This window comes from Ceratotherium simum, chromosome 3, assembly GCF_057802395.1.
Source record: "Ceratotherium simum simum isolate JZ-2026a chromosome 3, ASM5780239v1, whole genome shotgun sequence".
Taxonomy (NCBI): domain Eukaryota; kingdom Metazoa; phylum Chordata; class Mammalia; order Perissodactyla; family Rhinocerotidae; genus Ceratotherium; species Ceratotherium simum.
This window is the reverse complement of record NC_141902.1, coordinates 69,092,792-69,119,421: the sequence shown is the minus strand read 5'-3', so window position 1 is coordinate 69,119,421 and position 26,630 is coordinate 69,092,792. Positions and strand designations below refer to the sequence as shown.

The following is a 26,630-nucleotide window of genomic DNA, read 5'->3' as shown; positions in this document are numbered from 1 at the left end:
ACTTCTTTAATATTTTATATATATTTTTCTTTTGGAATAGCAATGGCTCATAGTTCCTGAACAATAATAAATAAAAGTAATTACCTGATGGGTATTTTACTTCTGACAGGCAAGAATATTTCTATTGTAAATGTAAATAATTGCTAAATTAAAATGCTATAGCATATCTACATCAACTGGTTATAGATAGTCCTCAATTTGTGGCATTTAAGTTGTTTCTTGACTTTTTCACTATTAAAAATAACATTAAAATAGTCATCTCTATATATAAGTATTTGGGCATATTGTGCATATTTCACTGAGCAGCCTCAAGTCTAAAGCGGACATCCTAAGCTCTGGATTCACATTGCCTTTCAAAAAGACCACACCAATCTGCACTCCCATCAACAGTGTATGTGAGTACCTTTCTCACTGCACCTCTATTGGCAGTATATTTGAGAGAAGCAAAACGACGTTTTTGTTTACTCAGCTATTGTGCAGTTACACTTACCCAATGGTGGAGTCTAAATCATTTTCTGTCACCAGTGGTGGAGTCTAAATCCTTTTCTGTCAAGTGACCCTCACAACAATCCTGAAAGAGATCTCCTCAGAACAAGAACCAGCACAGCCTTGCCAGAACCTGTTCTGTTAGAACAGGGTTTCTCTACTTCAGCTCTATCCACATTTTTGGATGAGGTAATTCTTTGCTGGGGGAGACTGTCATGTGCACTGAGGAATGTTTAACAGCATCCCTGGCCTGAATGCACTTGATGGCAGCAGCACCATCTCCCCAAGCTGTAATAACCAAAATGTTATCACATACCCCAAGACAAAGCCAAATGTTCCCTGGCAAAATCATCCCCAGCTGGATACCACGGTGTTAGGAGAATGAAATTCTAGGCATCAAATACAAAGCCTACAATCACAGGCATACAGTAATAGTTCAGATAAACTTGTTGTAGGCAGAGACTGAAGAGATAGAGAATGAAAATATAGGATAAAATACTCACTTTGCTTTATAAGGTGAGTCAGAGCCAGAATTTTTTGTTTCCATGAAACTCTCATATTCCTTGGCCCTGAAAAGAAAAAAGTTTTATAACTATTATTTTGCTGCTAATTTTTATAATAAACTAAAACTGAGGCTGTATTTTTCCTATCCCAGTATTAGAAACATTACTACATTAATTTTAATACTTTGATTTCTGAGACTGCTTCTTTAAAATACTATAAATGCTATCAAAAAAGACTGAAAAACACATATTTCCTCATAGGATAGAGAGTAGATTCACAAAAGCGCTTCTGAGTTTACCGACCTCGTACAGAATGGTGCTTATTTTTCAGAAATGGTAAAATCATGACAATTAAATTTGAAACCATATTAAGTTTCTGCAAGGTATTGAGGTGGCTGAACATCTACGTACTTCAAGAGGTATATAATGCAAAATTAAATACAGGTAAAGAATAGTCATTTAACTTCAGAAATAATTTAAAAGACAGTGGAAATAACTTGACCAGACATTCAAATATTTGTTTTGCTTTGCTTTTGTTATTTATATTGACTAAATACCAAAGGTCTGGAAAAATCTAAGATAACACTTCTCTGCCATTGTCTATCTAGGCTCTACCTTGCCTGAACCAGTAGGTGATAGCCATCAACAGGTTATCAATCTAAGACAGGTGTCACTACAGCAATCCATTTATATTGACTTAATTTGTCAATTTTTCTTAGGGTCCTAGTCTTAAAGAATTAGTTCGGTGACCTATGATAGAATTAGTCACAATGTATAGAATCCAGACAGCAGGTGAAAATATAAACACTGCTTCATAAAAAACGTGAAAGATGCAAATTATAACAGGTCTAATGAGGAAAAAGCAAACTAGCAAAGGTTATGCTTGAGAACGAAGAATAATTAAATTAGAATTAAACATTAAATTATGTAGTGTTTCAACCTACGCACGCTCATTGCTATCAGCCAAAATATTAAGGCATATCAAAATGGGGAACCAACCACTTTGTAGTTGCAAGTAATTGTGACCTCATACAAAAGCTGGAAAAAATAGTAATTATGCAGAGTTGAATATGTTTGCCGCACTGTGTCAGGAGCTACACATTCATTGTCTCATACAGTCCTAAAAATCTGATATGGTATTATCCTCATCTTACAAAGAAAAAACTGAGGCTTAGGAAGATGCCTGTTATATTAAAACACACCTTTATCTAGTAGAGCTTAAAGTGGGAAAGACTACATCCATTCTCTCATTCATGCACACATAACTAGAAAATTATCGTCCAAAAAATCCTAACTTTACCTGAAATAGCAGTTAACCACTTTTTCCTCACTTGAATCTTGATTCACTTTTAACAATCAATTAAATATTCATTTTCCAGAGTCCCTACTCTGTATAAACTAAACTAGACGATGGGGGATAAGAAGAGGTATCTACATAGCAGGGATGAGGTATACACATAGCGGGAATATTAAAGGTATTTATTCTCCATAAGGAAGAGGAAGACATAACAGCATTAAAAGATACGTAATTCTACAAAGCAGAATAAGTGACAGACGAGTATTGTCATAAGTGCGCATTTCCAGCTAAGATGCTACAGTAAGTTTCCTGAAGTAAATGGAATGTGTACTTGTTTAAAAGATAGGTAGCATCTGAATACATAAAAAAAGAGAAAATGGCATTAATAGAGAAAAGTGAGCAAACGATGCTGAACACGTAGGAAAATATGAGTTATGCTAAGGGAACAGTGTACAGATCAATTTTGTTGGAGCAAAAGATCAAAATATGGGAATAGTCAGAGATAAGACTAAAAAGAATCCTTTCAGATACCCTATAAGTTCTCATGATTTACTTTTTAGATAATGACTCGCTTTATTAAGATTTTAAATTTTATTAGTGTAGTGTTATATACTACATTCCCTCATTTTCTTTTTTTTTTTAATCATTTATTTTATTTTATTTTTTTTTGTGTGTAAGATTGTCCCTGAGCTAACATCTGCCAATCCTCCTCTTTTTTGCTGAGGAAGACTAGCCCTGGGCTAACATCCGTGCCCATCTTCCTCCACTTTATATGGGACACCGTCACAGCATGGCTTGCCAAGTAGTGCGTCAGTGTGTGCCCGGGATCCGTACCGGCGACCCCCGGGCCGCCGCAGCGGAGCACACGCACTTAACTGCTTGCACCACCGGGCCGGCCCCCTACATTCCCTCATTTTCAATGTCCATGTCATCTTGATTATACTCTTTCTCAGCCATAATGTGGGATATTTTTGTTTATTCCATTTTATTTTTTGTTAGCCTTTCACAGTTTACCAGTATTCTCAAAGAATTAGATCTTATCAACCTCTATTTGTTTTTATCTTCATAAAGATATAATACATGGTAAGTGCCACATGTATAAATAAATAAATACACCTACCTTATTTCCCATGAGGGTGATGTGAATGTTGTTCTAGCTCCCTGAGTTGTTTAGGCCATTTCTACTACAACTGATAAAATCATTTAAGGGTAAAATTTCATTCTGAGTAAAGTTTTGGCCATATTCCAGAAGTTTCATGTTCTCACTGTCACAAATTTCAAATAGTTTCTAATTTCTATTTTGATTTATTCCTAAAAAACTCTTGCTTCAAACAATGTGTGATCCCTCCCCCCAACCCCTTGGTTCCAAAGTGTTAATTTTTTTTATCTTTTTAATTTTTAAAAATTTTTTGGTCAGCTTTATTCAGGTGCAATTTACATAAAATAAAAAACTTTAAATTTTAAGTGTATAATGTGATGAGTTTTCACAATCAGGTTTACCAATACAACTGGAACCACAGTCATGATATAGAACATTTCCACCACCCTACAAAATTTTCTTGTCTCTTTGTAGTCACTTTCTTCCCCTGGCCCCCCCCTTGCTCCTAGCAACCATTCATCTGCTTTCTACCACTACAGCTTTCTGAATATCAAATTACTACACTCATACATATTCTATAATGTCTGAATTAATTCATTTAGTATAAATCTCTTGAGATTCTTTCATACTGTTGACTATATTATTAGTTCATTCCTTTTTTACTGCTTTGTAGTATTCCATTGTTTGGACACCACAATTCGTTTATCAATTCACCAGTTGCATACTACACTTCTTTCCAGATTGCGGCTACTATAAATAAAGCTACTATGAATATTTGCAGACAAATTGTTGCACAGACAAATGTCTTAATTTCCCTTGGATAAACACCTAGGAGTAGGATCACTGGGTCATATGACAAGCGTATGCTTAACTTTAAACTACCAAAATATTTACCGAAGGGGTCATTCCAATTTGCATTTCTACAAGCAAAGTATCAGAGTTCTACTTGCTTTAGTCCTTTGAAGAGTGTCTTGTTTAATTTCCTTATATTTGTGAATTTTCCAGATTTCCTTTTGTTATTGATTTCTAACTTCATTTCTTTGTGGTCAGAGAAGATACCTTGTATGATTTCAATATTTTAAGATTTATGGAAACTTATGTTGTGGTCTAATATATGGTCTATGCTGGAGAATATGGCATGTACACTTGAGCAGAATATGTGTTCTGCTGTTTTGGCGTGGAATCTCTATACATCCGTTGAGTCTAGCGGTTCATAATGTCGTTAAAGTCTTTTATTTCCTTGTTGATTCTCAGTCTAGTTGTCCTATCCGTTATTGAAAGCGCGGTATTGAAGTCTCCAACTATTATCGTTGAACTGTCTATTCCTCCCCTCAATTCTGTCAGGTTTTCCTTTATATTTTTGGGGGCTCTGTTAGGTGCATATATGTTTTTAATTGTTACATCTTTTTGATGGATTAACCCTTTCATCATTACATAATATCCTTCTTTCTCTATTTTACAATTTCTGTCTTAAAATCTATGTTGTGTGATATTAATATAGTTACTTTGGCTATATTATTTTGCAGAGGGTACTCTTTGCATGGAATATACTGTTTCCATCTTTTCACATTAAACCACTTGGGTCTTTATATTTGAAGTGAGTTTCTTGTAGAGAGAATACAATTGGATCTTTTTTTTTTTAAATCCATTCTGCCAATCTGTGAGTTTCACTGGAGTCTTTAATGCACTTATATTTAATGTAATTACCTATGAGGATGGATTTACTTCTGCCGTTTTGCTGTTTTCTATGTATTATATCTCTTTTGTCCCTCACTTCCTCCATTACTGCTTTCTTTCGTGTTTAGATGTTTTCTAGTGTACCATTTTCATTCCCTTCTCATTTCTTCTAGCATATATACATATTTAGTTATTTTCTTGGCAGTTGTTCTGGGAATTATAATTAATATCTTAATTCATAATAATCTAATTAGAATTAATACTTTGTTTCAGCAGTATACAAAACATTGTTCCTATATAGTTCCGTACCTCTTTTATGCTATTATTCCAAATTACATCTTTATATATGTGTGTCTATCAGCACAGGTTTATAATTATTGTTTGTACAGCTGTCTTTTAAATCAAATAAGAAAAATGAGGAGTTACAAACCAAAAATACATTTATACTGACTTTTATATTTATCTATGTATTTACCTTTACAAAGGTATTCTTTCTTTGTGTGGATTCAAGTTACTGTCTACTGTGTTTTCATTTCAGCCTGAAGGACTTCCTTAAGAGTTTCTTCAAGTGCAGGTCTACCAGCTACAAACTCTGTTTTTGTTTATCATGAAATGTGTTCATTTCTCCTTAATTTTTGAAGTTTTGCCAGATACATAATTTTTGATTGACAATTTTTTTTTGTTTTTTTCTACCAGGAAACTGAATATGTTATCCCACTGCCTTCTGGCCTCTACAGTTTCTGATGAGAAATAAACTGTTGATTATATTGAGGATATTTCATATATGAAGAGTTGCTTCTCTTTTGCTGCTTTCAAGATTCTCTCTTCGTCTTTATCCTTTGACAGTTTGATTATAATTTGTCACAATGTGGATCTCTGAGTCTCTCCTACTTAGACTTTGTTGAGCTTCTTGGATGTGAAGATTCATATCTTTCATTAAATTTCAAAACTTTTCAGCCATTATTTCTTCAAATATTCTTTCTCTCCCTTTCTCTCTTTACTCTCCTTCTGGGACTCCCCTTATGTATATATCGGTACACTGGATGATGTCCCACTGGTCTTTGAGGCTCTGTTCGTTTTTTTTCATTCTTTTTTCTTTCCCTTCCTTGGAGTGGATAATCTCAACTAACCTAACTTCAAGTTCACTGATTATTTAATTACACGTTGAACCCTTCAAGTGAATTTTTCATTTCAGTCACTGTATTTTCAAATAAAAAATTTCTGTTCTTTAAAAAAACTTTTTTTATCTCATTATTAATATTCTCCAATTTATTAGACATCATTCTCATGGTTTCCTTTAGTTCATTTAGCATATTTAAAAATTTTAATTTGAAGTCTTTGCCTAGTACGGCCAATGTCTGGGTTTCCCCAGGGACAGTTTCTGTTTTATTTTTTTTTCCTGTGTATGGACCAATTTTCTTTTTCTTTGCATGTCTTGTGACTTTTTGCTGAAAACTAGACATTTTGAATACTATAACTTGGCAACTCTGGAAATGGGATTCTCCTCCCTCTCCAGGGTTTGTTTTTGCTACCTGATGTAGTCGTATATTTGTTTAGTGACTTTTCTGAACTAATCTTATAGTTTGTATTCTTTGTCATTATGGCCACTAAAGTCTCTGGTCCACTAGTTTAGGGATCAACTAGTGATTCAAGAGGTTTCCTTAAACACTAGGAACAACAACAACAAAAGTTTCAATCTAATCTTCGCAGACAGGCCGTGTGTGCGTTGGGGCAAGCCGACAAGACGCAGTCAGGCAGTTCGCAACTCTGCTTTAGCCTTCACTTCCTGCTTGCATAGAGGCCTGATGGTCGCCCAGAGAAAAGACTTCAGGGCCCTCTTGGGTCTTTTCTGAGCAGGCATCCAACCCTGGCAATGCGGGTGGCCTTCTAGATTTTTCAGAGGATATAGCCATCCTAGTTGTCATGAAGTAGAATCTCATTATGGATTTGATTTGCATTTCCCTGATGACTAATGATGTTGAGCATCTTTTCATGGTTATATTGGCCATTTGTATATCCTGCTGGAGAAATGTCTACCCAGATCCTTTGCCCATTTATTACTGGGCCATTTGTCTTTTTATTAGCGAGCTATAAGAGTTCTTTATATATTCTGGATATAACTCCTCTATTAGCAATATGATTTGCAAATATCTTCTCTTACACTGTATGTTGTCTTGTCACTTGATGGTATCTTTTCAAGCACATTTTGAATTTTGATGTAATCCAATTTATCTTTTTTTGTTATTGCTTGCCATTTTATTTTATGGTTTCTGTTCAGTAAGGTCATCTCTTTTTTTTCCCTATAATTTCATTTATTGATCAAATCTTCTATGCTTTTTTTCTTTATCTGAATCAGTTTTACTCAACCAGGAGTCTTAACAACCATAAATAATGACTGTTTTGTTTCTCCCTTTCTGATCCTTATATTTTCCTGAACTGAATATAATCTCCAGTACAATATCAAACAGAAGTGAGCAGTGGCAGATGTATCCTTCTCTATTCTTGAATGAGAATGCTTTCAATAGTTCATGACTAAGTATGATATTTTCTCTAAGGTTTTGGTTGATACCTCATCAAATCCCAGATATTTCCCTCAATAGTCTTATTCTGCTAAAGGTTTTCTCTTGAATGAATATACTGCTTTTTCTAGATCCATTGAGACAATCAAGATTTTTCTCCTTATTGTATTAATATGGTAAATTATACTGATTCATTTTTAAATGTTCAACCAACCCAGCATTCCAATAAACCCAAACTGGGATTTTTCTTCAAGCCTATGAACTATATTAATGACAAATTATTAGGTTATTTCTTATTCTTAAATTAGGGACATTTATGTATTTGGCTATATCCTTTAAAAATATTCCTAGTGTCATTCTAAATTCTTATATACTATTTACTATGAGCACTTTACATGAATTAACTTGATTTAATCCTCATAATAAAGTTATGAGTTAGTTAACCATCTTACAGATGAGAAAACTGAGGTACTGAGAAGTTAAGAAGCTTGTTCAAGGTTGTATGACATAGATGGATTCAAACTCAAACTCAGGGTATTTAGAGCCAAAGTCTAATAGGAAACACCCATTTTGTTTTTGAAAACAGGAAGGAAGGGTAAAGAGGAAGAAAAACAGGGCTCTTTTGCCAGAGAGAGACATTTTATATGTTAGAATAAAGAAACTGATCACACACTGGAATTCTACTTTTAACAGAATTGAATCAAACCTATACTGAAATTGTCTAAGGACACCTTTCCTTTCAAATTCTTGTTTAACTAAAAACTCTCCCAACATAAACAAGACTTTGGATATTTGGTTACCCAGCAGGAACTAGAAAAGGCAGCTTTGGGGATCAAAGTAATTATCTTCCAGCACAGAACAACATTTGCTGTTTGGTAACACCAATTGGAATTAAAACAAAGATGCGGCATGATAAAACTTGCGAGTTAGGCAAGGAAGAATCAGACAAGGGAAATGGACGACCTCTCTTGAGTGACCATCTTCATAACCATCATCTCATCATTGTTACTTTTTAAATTACTTTGTCTAAATGAAGAACAACGTGGTGTCACGGAACACGGACATTAGAGACAGACAAAACTGAATTTGACTCTACCGCCTGATAGCTACAAAGCCTTAGTCAGGTCGCTTCTTTGAGCTACAGTTTTGTCAAAGCTAAAATAAGCAGGATAATCTTAACCTCCCAGAATTATTATAAGGAATCAATGAGGAAATGGTTGAAAAATATTCGCCTAGAGAAAAACCAAATAAAAGTTAGTTCTCTTTACCCTTGAAATCTTATAAGGGCCCAGACAAATAAAATCTATATTCACATGTAAATATGCAGACATCAAAGACAATTATAATTGATTTCTTGATTATCCACATTTCTTATTGAAGTATCTATCTTCTAACCTATTCTAAATTTCCCTTCACATTCCATTTATGGCTTTTAATAATAATTATTCTAAAAGATTACTGATATTACTTTTCCCACATATTTCAAGGTAGCCTCATTATACACAACATAATTTAGGCACTGGGAAGGATTATTCAATAGCAATTTAAAACTAGTAGAAAGTTCATGAAAAGTATAATGAAACATAAAGATTTGTCTTTTTCCTTGCAATAGCTCAAGGTCTAAGCTAATAATTAGGTTTTTTATCTCTCCTTTCCAAAAGTAAATCTTGAGTTCCACTCAACTGAAAGCTAGCTGTTTGTTCTAAGAAAAGGAGCTGACCAAAACAGACTCTAAATCAAATTATTCAATTTCTCACCCCCATTACTGGATATTTTAGGACCCAATAGTATACGATTTTGGATATTTATAAAATATGTCACAGGTTTATATGTTTTGTTTTGTTTTGTTTTTGTGAGGGAGATCAGCCCTGAACTAATATCCGTGCTAATCCTCCTCTTTTTGCTGAGGAAGACTGGCTCTGAGCTAACATCTATTGCCAATCCTTCTCCTTTTTTTCTTCCCCAAAGTCCCAGTAGATAGTTGTATGTCATAGCTGCACATCCTTCTAGTTGCTGTATGTGGGATGCGGCCTCAGCATGGCCGGAGAAGCGGTGCGTAGGTGCGCGCCCGGGGTCCGCACCCGGGCTGCCAGTAGCAGAGCGCGCGAACTTAATCGCTAAGCCACCGGGCCGGCCCACAGGTTTATATGTTAAATGCAGTCTGAAATGTCTTTCAGAACATGAGACAAAAGTTTTTCTATTTATAACCTAAGTGATATCTTAGATAATAAGTATTATTACAGAGATATACAAACAATACAAACATTATTACAGAAATAAAGTTTTGCTTAGAATTAAATTTCCTGTGTCCCACTCTTCATTTTTAATTTTGCCAATTTTTAAAATACCCAAATCACTTTAATTTCACAGAAAACTAAATGAAATCTGATTTAATACTATTATTTCTTCTTTAGATAGCTTCTATATATTTATTTTTTCATTTATTCATTAATTCAAATATTTACTGAGTATCTACAATGCGTCAAAAATTATTCTAAGCATTAAACACATAGTATATAAAAAGGTCAACAAGGTAACTGTTCTTATATGAGAGTTTACAGTAGGGGAAATAAACTAATAAGGTAATAGCTGAGAATAAGAGATACTATGAAGAAAATAGGATAATATAAAGTGACTGAATATATGTACATGTGTTGAGGAGTTGTGGGATTTACAGAGAGCATAATGAAGCAATGTCCTTGAGAAGTAAGTCTTTAAGCAGAAACCTGAATGATGCAAAGGAGCTAGTCCTAGGGAAATCTGGGGACAGCTCAGACTGGGTACAGGGAACATCAAGTGCCAACAAATTAAGGTATATTCAAGGAACAGAAGGGCAGCAATGGAAAAACAAATACAGAATTATGCTTATTATATAAACATGCTACACCATTAAAAATGCTTTCTTGAAAGTCATCAATGATCTCTGTTAGTACCAAATATGATGGTTTTGTTTTTTTTTTTTTGTGAGGAAGATCAGCCCTGAGCTAACATCCATGCTAATCCTCCTCTTTTTGCTGAGGAAGACCGGCTCTGAGCTAACATCTATTGCCAATCCTCCTCCTTTTTTTCCTCCAAAGCCCCAGTAGATAGTTGTATGTCATAGTTGCACATCCTCCTAGTTGCTGTATGTGGGACACGGCCTCAGCATGGCCGGAGAAGCAGTGTGTCCGTGCGCACCTGGGATCCGAACCCAGAACCCAGACCGCCAGTAGCGGAGCGCGCGCACTTAACCGCTAAGCCACGGGGCCGGCCCCTGACGGCTTTCTCTCTGTATTCATTCTCCTTGACCTTCCTGCCACTATATTTTACATCTCACTATCACTGCCTTTTTCAAGTTCTCGTCTCCTTTAATATCCATTTAACAACTGTCATGTACTCTCACTGTTGCAATTTTAATATTATAATGATGAATACTAGATACATAATTAGAAGTTCAACTTTCACCTTGTCCTCTATATCTTTAAAACCAAACTCATTCTTACCACCGTACATCCACTTCACTTCATTTCTCAAATAGTACCTTGGACTGAATTCAAAGTTGTTTTCTATTCTTCATTTTCTTTTTTCAAATAATATAGCACCAAAAATATTAATATTACATTAAAATAGTTGATTACTTTCTTTCCTCTTAATTTATCCTACAGTATACTGTAATGTAGGCCCTATCACTACATGCCTGGATTAGTTAAAAATAATCTCCTATTCACTCAAGTTCTCAACCTTCTAATCCTATCAGCACAGCACAGGTGACAAATCTTCCCAAATCACTAATTTCCCTTGGATATCTATCTATGGTGGCTCCTTTCCAAAAAGATCTAGTCAATCAGCTAACTAGCATTCAAGGCTCTCTGTAATTTGACCCTATTCTACCTAATCAATTTTAAATTCTTTAACATCATCACCTGCATTTTATAAATTTGGATTTGCATATTCCACTTCTGAGACATTCTGAGACTCTTTTTCTTGAGATTTTTTTTGAGACATTTCACCAGTTAGGATATTACTGCCAGGTGGCAGTATAGCTTGATTAATACCTGCATACACTAATGCAGAAGGCAAGGAATAGGAGGAAATTATTACTTTTACAAAAACAAATTTCAATTACAAAGGATAAGTACAGGCTTACACATGGGAACACTGTCTACCAGTTCCTCTGGGATATCCCTTGGAGAGCTCAAACCCACTCACGGTAGCCTCAGCCAAATTATCCCAATCTGTGCCCCTTTTTCTTTTTTTTCTCCCAACTTCAGTGAGATATAATTGACATACAGCATGGTGTAAGTTTAAGGTGTACAACGTGATGATTTGATACAGGTATATACTGCAAAATGATTACCACAATAAGGTTAGCTAACACCTCCACCACCTCACATAATTATCATTTTGTGTGGTGAAAACATTTAAGAACTACTTTCTCAGCAACTTATCAAGTCTATAATATACTATTGTAACGGCGGGCCCTCCAGGGCCAGTTCAAGTGACTCCATCTCTTATCAACAGAGTGATTAAAAATTGCCTTTCAGAAAATCTGCAGTCATGAAGCCAGGGCATGCGCAAAGAAGAAATTGTGACCTGAAATGATCAAGGAACCAAAGATCCTCCATCTCATGGAACCCAAGGACTGGGACATGACCGGAACTTGAAAGTCAGACTCTTATCAGAAGTGAAGGGTCCCTCATTCAGGAAGATCTGGTGTTAAAATTCCTTCCCCACCTCATCAAAAATGTTTAGAAACCTATCATAAAAGTTTAGAACCTCATCATAAATGTTTAGAACTCTGTCACGAATGTTTAAAACTTTACCATAAATGCTTGAAGCCCACCAATCAAAACCTAACCCACCAGCATTTCTGTTATGCCAGCCTGTTCTCCCAATCTCTTAAATTTTACCACAAATCCTGAATTGGGGAGACAGATCTGAGGGCACACACACCCTCGTTCTCTCTGCAGATGGATCTCGCAGAATAAAACTGATCTCTTTTCCCAAAGGCTGATATCCTAATTAATTGGCTTGTTTATGTACATTGGGCAGAAAACCGCAATTCTGTACAGTAACAATATTGCTAACTATAGTCACCAACCTGTATATTAGATCCCCAAAACTTCTTCATCTCGTAGCTGTTAAGTTTGTACCCTTTGACCAACATCTCCCCACTTCCCCCACCCTTGAGCCCCTGGCAACCACCATTCTACTCTCTGTTTCTATAAGTTCAGCTTTTTTAGATTCCACATATAAGTGAGACCATACAGTATTTGTCTTTTTGTCTGACTTCTTTCACTTAGTATAATACCCTAAAGGTCTATCCACGTTGTCACAAATGGCAAAATTTCCATCTATTTTATGGGTGACCCTTTTTTAAGTCAAGGATACCAGCATGGGGTCACCATCAATTTCTTCCTGTCTCCCTCTCCCACATAAGCATCCGTGAAACCAATAAACAGCCATTGATGATTAAGTAGCTAGTAACTAAAGTTTTTTTTTTTCCTTTTTGCAATTACCGATTATAGCTTTTAGTTGTTTACCCACCCATTGTTAACTGTGCCGTTTAGGCAATATGCTAACTCCTACCAGGTTCCTATAGATAACATCTCCCTGGTGCCTGGGTCACCATGGTAATGGGTGTTTGAGCTGTTTTTCAAGAATTAGAACCCCTTGTCCACTTCAGGACAATTGAGACCACGAATCCATCAATTGGGCCTGCACAGATGTCCGTTAAGTGACCTTTTGACATCAAGAGGCTAAAAACTCCACCCTCAGATCATGCTAACACCACCAATTTGTGAACATGCGTCCTATGAAGAGGCATGAAGTCTACTATGCTTGCGCAGCTCATCAATTACCTCACCTCTCCTGACCTCCAATGATCTATCTCCACATTTCGGACCCCTTGGCCCCCCTACTCCATAAATATCCCTGAGTCCCCATTTTCAGTGAGGCAGATTTGAGACTTGTTCTCCCATTTCCTCACTTGGCTGCCTTGTGATTAAAACCCTCTCTCTGCTGCAATCTCGTCTCTGTGTTTAGCTTTCTGGGCGATGGACAAAAACGAACCTGTTTCAGTAACATCCACATAATCTATCTCAGATTTCTTTCTCCTATCCACCTCCTCCACCACATGTCTGTGACAAACACTTTGACATTTAATTTTGGTCCTTACTGAATCACTGTCTAATTACTGTATGTGAGGAAGTTTGTTTACTGTAAGTGTGGCTTTTAGAAAGTCATTATATTTTGTGAGCTTAAGCTTTCCCCATTTGTAAGAGAAGGGAATAGAACTAGTTAAATTCTTAAGGTCTTTTCTAGCTCTAAGATTCCATGATTCTAAATTCCTACAAACAATGGGTATCAAATGGTAGGTATATTAACAGCAGTTGAGCGAGTTTGTTAAAATGCAGATTCCTCACCTAAAACCAAGTGAATCAGAATTAACAGGCTGAAGCCCAGGAATCTACCTTTTGAAAAAGATCTCAAGTGATTCTGATGTAAGGGGTCTAAGGACTACAGTTTGAAAAATCACTGTCCTGTTTCATGATTTGAAACATATTAACAAAGTAGCACTAAGATTGGTTATCACTCATTGTGTTTTTTTCTTATGTAGTAGGCCAGTAGTTTTTACAGTATAGTCTGACCCCAGGGAGTCTCAGAGAGTCTTTCAGAGGTACACAAGGTCAAAACTTTTTCATTCTCATTCTCTTACAAGCATACAAAGGAGCTGAGGCTACCTGGCATGTGATATTACAACACGAAAGCAGATAGGAAAATCCAGCTCTCTTTATTAAGCCAGGCATTAAGGAAATTTGCAAAAATGTAAAATAATGTGACTCTCCCCACTAAATTGTTTTGTTTTGGAAAATAGTTATTTTTCATAAAAAAATATGTTATTCATGTGAACAATGGTTTTGTTATTATTTTTAAATGATTTAATAAATATTTTAAGATTTTCTCAGCTTTAATTTCTAATATGATAAATATTGATAAGTACAATCCAGATAAACAAAAGTTGTTTAGAGTCCTCAATAATTTTTACCAATGTAGAAACCAAAAAGTCTGAGAACTGCTTTAGTAGATACAGTATGAGTCAAATTACATGTTATCAGAGCCTAACAATTCCTGCCCAAAAAAGTTTCAAAGGTTCCATATAGGCCCCAGAAAAAACCTAAACTGCTTATGGGTATTTGAGGACATACCTACTTTAAAACTTTCATAATTGCTTTGCTCTGCTTTATTTTTTTGTTACAAAAGCAACACAGCTCCATTAAAGAAACTATGCAAATATATAAAAATAGAAGAAAAACATTTTCTAATTCCTATTGTCAAAATACACACACAGGGGCCGGCCCGGTGGCGTAGTGGTTAGGTTAGCGCCCTCCGCTTTGGCAGCCCGGAGTTCGCAGGTTTGCATCCTGGGTGTGGACCTTCACACCACTTATCAAGCCACACTGTGGCAGGCGTCCCACAGATAAAGTAGAGGACGATGGGCACGGATGTTAGCCCAGGGCGGATCGTCCTCAGCAAAGAGAGGAGGATTGGCAACAGATGTTAGCTCAGGGCTAATCTTCCTCACCAAAAAAAAAAAAAAACAACAACAACAACACAACAAAACAAAAAAACACAAAAAACCATACTTTTGTGTTTTCTTTTAGCTTTTCTCTCTATATACAGTACATGAATTTTTAAAAACTTTATAATACAATTTATGATTTATTCATTTCCACATTACGTATCATAAGCACATGCCCAGGTTACTTATTCTTCTGAAAACATCATGTACTATACTGTATTGATCATCTCCTTATTACTGGCTATCCAAACTGTTATCTAAGTTTTTGCTCTTATGAATACCAACACAATGAACACTCATAGACTGTTTTCTTCTTGCTCATAATGGGTACTCCCTGTCTTAGAACAGTATCTAGGGCATAATAAGAGCTTAATATAACATAAGCCATATTTTGTTTCTATGTATTTATTTTTATTATCATCATTATTATAAATAGTCTTCACTGACTAAACCCCAGTCATAACTAAGTTTATTTTCCCTAGAATTCACCTAATAGTTATTTGTACCTTTCTTCTTCTACTTTGGACATTCTGTAAGGGTTATTTATATACATAATTTACCTCTATGAAACACTGTAAATAATACAATGTAATACCTTATAAACTTCACAAGGGTAGAAATTATGTTCTATTCACTTTTTTATGATGATAATACAGATATTCAAATAAATGTTGAATGAATCCTTAAAACCACAAAGTAAATAGTGAAGACACAGAAAGGATGCGTAAATCAGTGTTAAAAACAGATTTAAAAATAGATTTAACATTAGGTTTCACCTTAAAGGTCTAAATCAGAATCCTGTAATAGTTGTTAGCCCTTATCTCTTTCCCCTGCCTCTCTTCTGCTCAACTTAGGTCTCCATCTCCATGGTTAGGCTCACTGGTCAATTCTGAACCAAGGCTTAACTCTGTTCAATTATCAGACCAATACAAATTCAAGACAGACTCTGTGTGTGTGTAGCTATATCTAAATTTATATCTATATAGATATATCTACACACACACACACTCACACCAGGTAGCTATTCACTTTCATTTCTCATATATTCATTTATACGTATACATATCTATATCTTTAGATATAGATACACACTCACTCCTCATAGTCCCATTTCTCTCCATGCCCAATTTCCATATATCTTCCTGACAATCAATTATTCTCAGAGATATGGATTCTGTTAGCTTAGTGATTAGCACTGGACATTGAAGGTGACATCCTAGCTGCCAATACTGCAGACACAGGTCTGGCTATATACAGTGAAAACCTATGGATTCAAATGTTGCTCTAACCAGCAGTTCTCTCTTTTCCCCCATTCCTACCTCCACTCAAACTCCAGCTCAATGACCATCTGTTCCACAAATCTAGTTTCTTGCTTAATCTCTTCATCCTCTGTCCTAAAACTCAGTCTAGTGATTAGAGCTTTACTGCCCTTCTTGTTTCTCTTAGTCCTCTCTGCCAAATTATGGATCCTTTCCACCTAAATTCCAGAGGCAACCAAAGCTCTGACTCCTATGGACTCCTCTTGCAGAACAAATCTGCCTAAAGTCAAAACTTTCAAGGAACCACATACATGCACTCTCAAAGTTCTTCATTCATGTATAGGTCATATAGAATCCTACTAATTAGTTTTAAAACACATACCCACAGTTTAAACCACCTGCTAATTCTGCCTTTGCCATTAAAGAGTGTCTCACATCCCACTGGCTGGAGAAAGACCAAGTATCTCTGGTTTTAAGTCATCTTGAGTCAGGTGCCTAGAGCCTATCTTCACTACCTGTACCATGAAACCTGGAACAGATCATCATTTCTTGAGCCTGAACTCTGATTTATGACAGTAATACTCATAGTTCTTTTCTCCCTTTTTAAAAAGCCAAAGAAATCCCAGTGATATGAATCACGAAGCTCACAATCCAATATGATCTAATTCTTTAACAAATATATGTTGAAAACCTACTAGGTGCCAGCAGTAGAGACAAAATTCTCACGAAATTTATATTCTAGTGGGAGAAAGACAATGTGTAAACAAGTAAACAATTAAAATATATCGTACTTTATATGATGGTAAGTACTACAGCAAAAATAACATTAGGGAAAGGGAATGTTCATTTCAGTTAAGGCCTTGACAATTTTTGCTTCCAGTCATGACAGATTAACTGGTATCATACTGGCCCTTCTGTTATAAACTATAAAAATTCCTAAAGTACTATATGAAATCACTGTTTTTCATGTATGGACAACTGGTAGCCTGATAATAATCCCTGAGAAAAAGGAAACAAAGTAAGTAAACCCCAGGATCACCTCATCTTTCTGCCCAAAGGTACTTTCCAAACAGCTATATATGGGGAGGGGGGAGAGGCAACCAAAACAGAGGACGTAAGTTTCTCTGGGACAAGAAGACAGTGGAATTTCTGGGGCAGAGTAAGAGAGAGATGTGTGCAGAGGAGGTCCAGAAATCTTCAGAGATCCTCTTAAGTCTTTGGCCATATTAATCTATGAATGAGCATGAGAAGACTCCCCACAGCTGGGGAAAGAGCACCTACCAAGGAACTGTAAGCTGAACAACTAAAGAGCTTGCATAAAGCTGAGTGACAATTTGAGTTTCAAATGCTATATTAGAGAATACCTAGTGAACACTCTAGTCATTCAGTAGAGACTTCACAAAGGCCAAACTTTAGGAGTATGGCCCATCTAGCTCTAGAATTAAAGGTTACTCTAGACCCACCTAACAAACCTTAAAACCTAGACAAGTAAAAACATCTGCATGACAGAATAAAATTCCACAATCTGTTGAAGAAAACAACAAAATCCAGACATACAAAAATGTAGCATTCATACTGTCCAATAAATGGATAAAAATTAAAATAGTAATAACAAAATTACTAGGCATAAGTAGCAGGAAATATACTCAGGAGAAAAATCAGTTGAAAAACCAGAGAGAGAAATGACAAATACGATGGACTTCAAATAAACTCGTAAATATGTTAAAGAAAGTGAAGGAAAACATAAACACAATAAAAGAACAAATAGGAATTATAAATAGATAAATTGAAACTATAAAAAAAAACAAAAAGGAACTCATGGAGATGTAAAATGTAACACATGAAATGAAAAATTCACTGGATGATTTTAATAGCAGATGAGATACAGCAGAAGAAAAGATAACATAGGACAACAGAACTATCCAAATTGAAGCAGTGAGAAAAACGGCTGACCTATGGAACAACATCAAACCCTCTATTTTAAGTGCAACTGGAATCTCAGAAAAGAAAAAGAAATAGCTGGCACAGAAAAAAAATTTTTTTCAAGAAACAGTGGCCAAAATTTTTCTAAATTTATGGTAACAAATAAACTCACAGATTCAAGAAGCTTAATGAATATCAAGCAGGAAAAAACACAAAGAAAACCATACCAAGGCATATTATAATGAAATTACTTAAAACTATCATATGAAAAAATACATATAAAAAGCAGCCAAAGAGAAAAAGAAATTTTACATATAGTAAAACAGGATAAGAATGTGTGCTGCCTTTTAATCAAGCATAAGATAACAGAAGAAAGTTTTCAAGTGCTAAAAGAAAAAAACTGTCATCACAGAATTCAACATCGATCAAAAATATCCTTAAAAAATGAAGGTCAACCTGAAATTTTTACAATGTTATAAACCAATGTTACTGCAATAAACAAAAAATTAAAAAAAAAAAATGAAGATCAAATAGACATTTTCAGGCAAACAAACGATAAGAAAATCTATTGCCAGCAGACCTGCAAAAAAATGTTGAAGTAATTCAGGTAAAGAAAAATTATACCAAATGGAAACTCAGAACTATGTGAAGAAATGAAGAGCACAGGAAATGGTTTCATAAATTACTTAAAAGATAACTGAATAATTAAAGCAAAAATTAAAATAATATCTTGCAGAATTTGTAGCATAAGTAGAAGTAAAGTATATGACAACAATTACAAAAAAGACAGGAGAGGGGAAAATGGAAGTCTACTATTGTAAGGTTCTAAAATTATAAATTGAAATGGTATTACTACTGTCTGAAGGTATGCTGTGATAGTTTAAGGATGCATATTTCAAATTGAGCAAACACTAAAAATTAAAAAGTGGTAGAGATAATGAATCAATAAAGGATATAAAATGGAATACTAAAAGATACTCAATCCAAAAGGCAGGAAAGGAACAAAAAAGGAACAAACAACAGATGAATAGACAACAGTGAGACAGTATACTTAAAGCCACCCCAACAATAATTTCATTGAATGTAAACTGATTAAAAATTGCAAATAACAGACAATAACTGTCAGATGGATAAAAAAGGAAGACTCAGGCCGGCCTGGCAGTGTAGTGGTTAAGTTCACACACTCTGCTTTGGTGGTCTGGGGTTCACAGGTTCAGATCCTGGTTGTGGATCTACACACTGCTCAAGCCATGCTGTGGCGATGTCCCACATACAAAATAGAGAAGACCGGCACAGATGTTAGCTCAGGGCCAATCTTCCTCACCAAAAAAAAAAAAAGGAAGACTCAAACATGCAACACTTATAAGAGATGCACAAAAATATATAAAGAAACGCACAAAAATATATAAAGAAACAGTTATAAGTTTAAAACAAAAAGAATGGAAAAAGATTTATCATGAAAATACTAAGTGGAAATGGTGATGTTAATATCAGACAAAGTAGACTTCAGCATAACGAATATTACCAGATATAAAGAAGGACACTTTATAATGTTAATGGAATCAATTTGTCAAAAAGATAAAATAATACTCAATTTGTATATTTCTAGCAATAAAGCTTCAAAATTTGAAGCAAAACTGGAAAAAGTGAAGTAAAAAATAGATAAATCCATAATTACAGTTGGAAATGTTAATATTCTTCTTTACATAACTGATACAATATGAAATAGACAATATTAGAGATACAATATAGAAGATTTTAACAACACTATCAACCAACTAGACCTAATTGACATTACAGAAATTACACTAACACAAGCAAAATATACATGCTTTTCAAGTAAACATGCAACATTGACCCAAATAGACCCGATGCTAGGAATAAAACAAATCCCAATACATTTAAAGGAATTGAAATTATACACAGTATCATCTCTGACCACAGAGTAGTAAAAATGCCCTGAGGTTCTGAGAAGAGAAGTGACATGATCTGACTTATACTTGAACAGGCTCCCTCTGGCTAGAGTGTTTAGAATACACTGCAAGGAGGCAAGCGAGGAAACAAAGAGACTAGACAGAGGGATACTGCAATAATCCAGGTAATGGAGGCTTGGTCCAGGAGGGAAGCAGTGAAGTTAGAGAGAGGTAGTCAAGTTCTGAATATATTTTAAAGCAAAGCTAACATCATTTGGAGTTGGACTGGATGTGAGGTATAGGAGAAAGAGAAAGATCAAGGATGACTTCAAGGGTTTTGGCATACACAACTAGAATAGTACCTGCTTACTGAGACAGAGAAGACTATGGGACCACGAGAGGTTGTTTTGGGGGTGAGGGGGCAGAGGAGAGAGCAGGAGCTTGTTTTGGACATACTAAGTTTGGGTAAAATTGAAGATATAAAATTGGTAGTCACTGGCAAGTAGAGGATATTTAAAACCACAGGACTGAGTGAGCTCACCAAAGGAACGTGTACACAGAGCAAAAAAGAGGTCCAAAGAACGGGCTCTATAGCATTTCAGTGTCAGGAGTTCAGCAAGTTCGTAGTACAAACTAGTAATGAAGGTTAGTAATGCTCTGAAGCACACTGCGAAACTATTTTTAAAAACTTGGAGAGACCTCAAAAAATACAATTAAAAAAGCTTTTCTATTCTTTGCTTGAATGAGTACACTGAAGTTTTCACTGATTCTGTAAGACGAAATGGACACCTTCTTTGATTATAATCTGAAATTGGAAACCATAGATAGATAACCATCATTCACCATTATTCTAGACCTATATTTCTAATTCTGGATCAAGCTTCTCCATCTTTCGAGACACTTGGGAATAAAGGTATAACAACATATTCAGACCATCTTTCCTCGAACAGCAAAGAACTATCTAACAAGGAGGAACTACATTTGAGTCCTCGAACAAGACTCATCAGTCATCAGACAATGCTCAAAGCTTGTGAGGTAGTGATGTACTACTACACAGTTGTGTGATCCTCAGATATCACTTTGGAGGCTGATGATAAACTACAGGTCTGACAACTCACTTTCCATTTCAAGATATTTCTTGAATTTTTTTCTTGTTGTGACAGGCAACCAAATTGATTAAACCTAGTCATGGGATTTGACACTATAGCCAGCAGACTTCTATTTGTTGATTGCTATTGATTTTCTTTGATACTTCATTTAAAAATCAATAGTTGGAAAGAAAAATAGGCTTGGTTTACACATACTTACATATACTATTGTATGCTGGAGGAGGCACAAGTTTGGCAGGGCTCTGGCATCCAATTACAAGAAGAGCTCTTAACAGGTGAAAGCAAGGGCTTTAGATCGATATGTAGTTTTCCTTCTCAATCAAAGAAAGTGGCTATAAATTAGGCTCATCAGTGTTATTTCAAGGCTTTCTTGAAGCAAACAACTTTAAACTTTTTGGGGGCAGAGGGTCTTCCTTGGTCTTACATTAAAAAGGATACATCACTAAGAGTTTTTCTTTTGTTTTGCTTTGTTTTTAAGGATATTTATGGTACCTGGAGTTCATCCGGGCTTTTATCTTTTTGGCTTTTTTTTTATTTTTTTGCCGTTCTTCTCCATCTTTCAAAGGCTCTGGTGGAGCTGCACTTTCAACCACAATGTCAATAATATATTTCTTTAAGGAAAGATGCTCCTGCAAGATAAATAAATAAAATAATGATGATGATGATTAAAAAATAACAGCATTGCTACAGACCACAGTGAGTATAAAAGATTATATAGATGAAACTAAAAGTAATCTCTATGAAATACTGGTTTCCACAATTGCTTTGGAAAATACCGAAGAAATTGTTTTACTTGAGATCTTCATTGACTCGTCAAATCTTTGCTGCACACTGAATTGTGCTAAATGCTAAGGATACAAGGACTTATCCCGGTCCCTTGCAACCACACAGTGTAGTAGGAGAGGTAAAATATATTCACAAATCTGTAACACCAAGCAATAAGTGCCTATTAGAGAGTTAAAGTTCTGGTCAAAAGAGAAAACAAGTTCACTGGGGGTGAGGAAGAAAGATTTCAAGAAGGAAGTACCATGTCTGTTATCCCTTGAAGGATGGAATGAATTGAAGCACATGGATACCAAAGTATGTATGTGTTTGTTTGGGCTAGGCGTTGGGAAAGGTGGCAGGAAGGAGAATGAAAATGGGCATCCCAGAAAACACAGGCAGAGATGAGAAAGTGGAAGGTGGTTATTGGCAACAGAGATTTGGTCTGGCTGGAGCACACAGAGTTTGGCCCCACTTCTCTTCTTATCCATCTTAGATTTTATGGCCCATGACTATAATCACTCCCTTGCATGTACACAACTCCCTTGCCCCCTCTTCTTCTTTCATACTTGCATGGCAAAATCCCAACCCTAAATCCAACTCTGTCCCTACTCTGTGCCCATACCTGAGCAGATTAATGTAGCTACAATTACAAACCATGCTGACTACTCTCACTTCAAATTTATGACACAACATCTCAAATGGTCTCTAGTATTGCCAGGCAATCAAGCAATCTTAGACTATTTTATCCATACTCTCCTTCCTAGAAATTATTTTAGACCCTCTCCTCAAACTTCCAACACCCTTACCCCTGGCAATCACTTCCTCCTCCTTGACACTTTTTTCATTAGGCTTCCAGACATCACATTGTCATCCTAACTCATCAGCTGCACCTTCTAAGTCTTCTTTACTGGATCCTTTTTCTCTTCTTGACGGGTAAATGTTGAACTGTCCCAGAGCTATCCTCAGATCTTCCCTTTTCTCTGTTCAAACTCACTCATCAAGTAAAGTGACTTGAAATACTATTTACACACAGGCAACTCCCAAATTTATCTCTCTAGCCCTGAACTCTTCCCTGAACTCCACTCCTATATCAAACTGTCTCCTGAAAATCTCCACTTAGGTAGAGTATTTCCACCATAAGCATTTCCAAAATAACAGTCCACAACAAAACTCTTACACTTTCCATGTACATTAAGTTGCTCTTCTCAGAGTGTTTCCATTTCACTAAATGGTACCATCATTTGCACAACTGCTCGTATCCAATACATCAGCAAATCCTATCAGCTCTACTTTCAAATATATCCCAAAATTCATCCCAAATCCAATCACTTTCCCCACCACCATCACCTAGTCTAAGGCATCATTAGCTCTCATGCGTATTACTGCAATAGCCTCTTAACTGGTCTCCCAGCTTCTAATTTGATTCCCAAGTCTTTTCTTTATAAAAGCAGCCAGTGATTTTTTAAAAGATAAATCACATCATATCACTCCTTTTATCAAAATCTTGCCTTCTTATCAGACTTATGGTAAAGTCCAAAGTCCTGAACATGGCCTACTAAGCCCTATATCATTGACCTCTCTGATCTCATCTTACACTACTCTCTCCTTTGTTCACTCTGCTCCATCCACAGAGGAGTGGATGTTGTTATACCTCACATTCATCAGAAATGTTACTGCTTCAGGACTCTATATATGTTGTTCCCTTAGCCAAGAATATTCTTCTCCCGGATATTTGCACGGTCTCAGCTAAAACGAACATCCAATCTTAAGTAAAACCCTCTATTATTTGCCATCTCTTTATTATTCATAGGACTTGCCTAACATCAAATATTCATTTGCAATCTCCTGCACTAGAATACAAGTTTCATGAGGGCAATGACTTTGTCTGTTTTGCTCACTGATGTTTCTGTGTCTGGTACTGTGCCTGGCATATGGCAGGCACTCAATAAATGTCTATTAAATAAATGAATGAGAAGAGGGTAACGTAATAAGAGCTAATAATAGTATTTATGGTCAAGTGAGTGAAGATGGTCAAAAGGTGCAAACTTCCATTTATAAGATAAATAAATCCCGGGGATATAACGTACAACATGGTGACTATAGTTAACAACATTGTATTGCATATTAGAAAGTTGCCAGGAAAGTAGATCTCAAAAGTTCTCATCATAAGGAAAAAAAATTGTAACTATGTGTGGTGATGGATGATACCTAAACTTAATGTGGTAATCATTTTGCAATATATACACATATCAAACATTACGTTGTACATCTAAAACTAATACAATGTTATATTTCAATTATATCTCAATAAAAAAGACAAAAAAATAGTATTTATGAGGGCTTATTATGAAACACACATTGAGCTAAGTACTTTACATATAATCACTCATTTAGTCCTTTGAACTATTCTTAGAACATACTTAGAAGGTATGTATTTTTATTATTCCCATTTTAACTATGAGAAAACAGACACAGAGTCAAATAACCTGCCCAAAGTTAGGTCAAAATCACGACTGAGCGACTTTGTAGATAGTAAAGTGACAGAGCCTATAAGTTTAAATCCAGACACTATGGTTAGGGGTTCTATACTCTTGACTACTACCTTAAAAAGATGGCTGGAAAATGAGTTCGGGCCATAGACTTTTGCTCATTATGAAACCTTCCAAATCATAAACCTACCAAAAAAAGAAAACAAAAACCTCACAGCCAAAGGGAGAACATATTCTCTCAAAAGCAGAAGCAATTATTTTCTTTGATAAACTAGGCCTGTTGTATAGGAAGACATCTTTATACTTTAGCACTAATCAAAAGCAATGACTTAAGTCCATACATATATATATATACAAATGCAACCTGAAAAAATAACTCAGGTCTCAAATCAAATGAAAGCAACAATATAAACAAAGATAACCTCCTTACTTGTATTTCCTAAGGATATAAAGCAAGTCATATATGAACTCACCATCCATGTTACCATCTATTGAATAGTTATTATGTGATCAGCAATGGTCTAGATAAATCGCATACAGTATTTCCTATAATCTTCACAACCCCACAGAACAGGTGGCAATATGTTTACTTTTACAGATGCTCAACAAAGGCTCAAAGAGGTTCAGTATTATGTCTGTGGTCACAAAGCTCAAGGTCAAAAGCACAACTGGCTGACTTCACAAGACAAGGCTTTTTCACTACTCCACATTCACTCCCCTCTAACACTGCTCATCTAGGCTGAGTCTGACATGTAATTTCTACCACTGCACTAAGGAAAAGGAATATTCTAAATGACACCTTCGATGTTGTGAAAGGTCCAATTATACTATTTTAAGTTGTATATAAACATCATTTACATATCTAACAGAATCCATTAAGAATCCTTATACACAAATGCAGACAGTACATAGAAAAATTTGGACTCTATCCAGAATTATCAAAAATTACATCTTTTTTTTTTTTTTTGGTAAGGTAGATTAGCCTTGAGCTAACATCTGTTGCCAATCTTCCTCTTTTTGCTGAGGAAGATTGGCCCTGAGCTAACATCCGTGCCCATCTTCCTCTACTTTATATGTGGAATGCCTGCCACAGCATGGCTTGATAAGCAGTGCGTAGGTCCGTGCCCAGGATCCAAACCTGCGAATCTGGGCTGCTGAAGTGGAGCGCACAAGCTTAACCACTACGCCACTGGGCCGGCCCCAAGAATCACATCTTTTTAAGACGATAAACATCTACTTATACATTCAGACAAACACACACACACCTCATGCATTAATTAACTCATATTAATGTTAACTTTTAAAAAAAATCTCAAAACAAAAACCAAATGAGAATACATTTATATTTTTTGTTTGACTTAATAGTAATTTTTTTCTTAATATAAAATCAATAAACGTTAATTATAGAAAATATAAATAAATTAAGAAATTAAAATATCTTATAATTCTAATACCTAAAAATAATTATGTTCTTCCAGATGTTTTTCTTTGCATAAATATTTTTATAAAAATGGGATATACTAGTTTTAATAAAATTTTATAATCTGCTTCTTTAATATTGCAAATATATCCATACCATTAATTAATATTCTACAACATAATCTAGTGACTGTAAGGTATTCCATTTCATGAATATACATAATTTTACTAAACGCTTTATTGTTAGATATTTGGATAATTTTTTAATTTTCAATATAATAAACACCAGTGCAACAAACATTCCTATAGTTAAAATTTTAAACACATAGTTCTTTATTCCCTTATGAGCAAATCACAGAATTGAAATTCCCGGGTCACAAATTACACATATTTTTAAGGCTTTTCATAAGTATTCCCAAACTAAACAACCAAAATGGGAATTAATTTATGTTCCCACAGTGATTTGCCAGTACCTAGTGTTTCTGTTTTGTTTGTAAATCTGTCAATTTGTTAGCTGAAAAACTGGTATTAGTATGCTTGACCATTTGTTTGTATTTTGTCTTCTTTCGCTTAAAATGTGTCTCTTGTCCAGTTTTCTATAAACACATTTG

The 26,630-nt window shown here is 35.4% G+C and overlaps 1 protein-coding gene across 7 annotated transcripts in view; it reads right to left on the bottom strand.

Annotated features, from left to right (window-relative positions):
- Positions 1 to 26,630, bottom strand: part of SCAPER (S-phase cyclin A associated protein in the ER) — a 439,244-nt gene that overhangs the window by 235,629 nt on the left and 176,985 nt on the right. For all 7 annotated transcript variants that reach the window (XM_014780959.2, XM_087428755.1, XM_087428754.1 and 4 more), the window contains 2 exons: positions 21,839 to 21,975; positions 990 to 1,055 (listed from right to left, as the gene is read on the bottom strand). In XM_014780959.2, the coding sequence (XP_014636445.1) occupies positions 990 to 1,055; positions 21,839 to 21,975 (203 nt within the window). The remainder of the gene's footprint in view (positions 1 to 989; positions 1,056 to 21,838; positions 21,976 to 26,630) is intronic.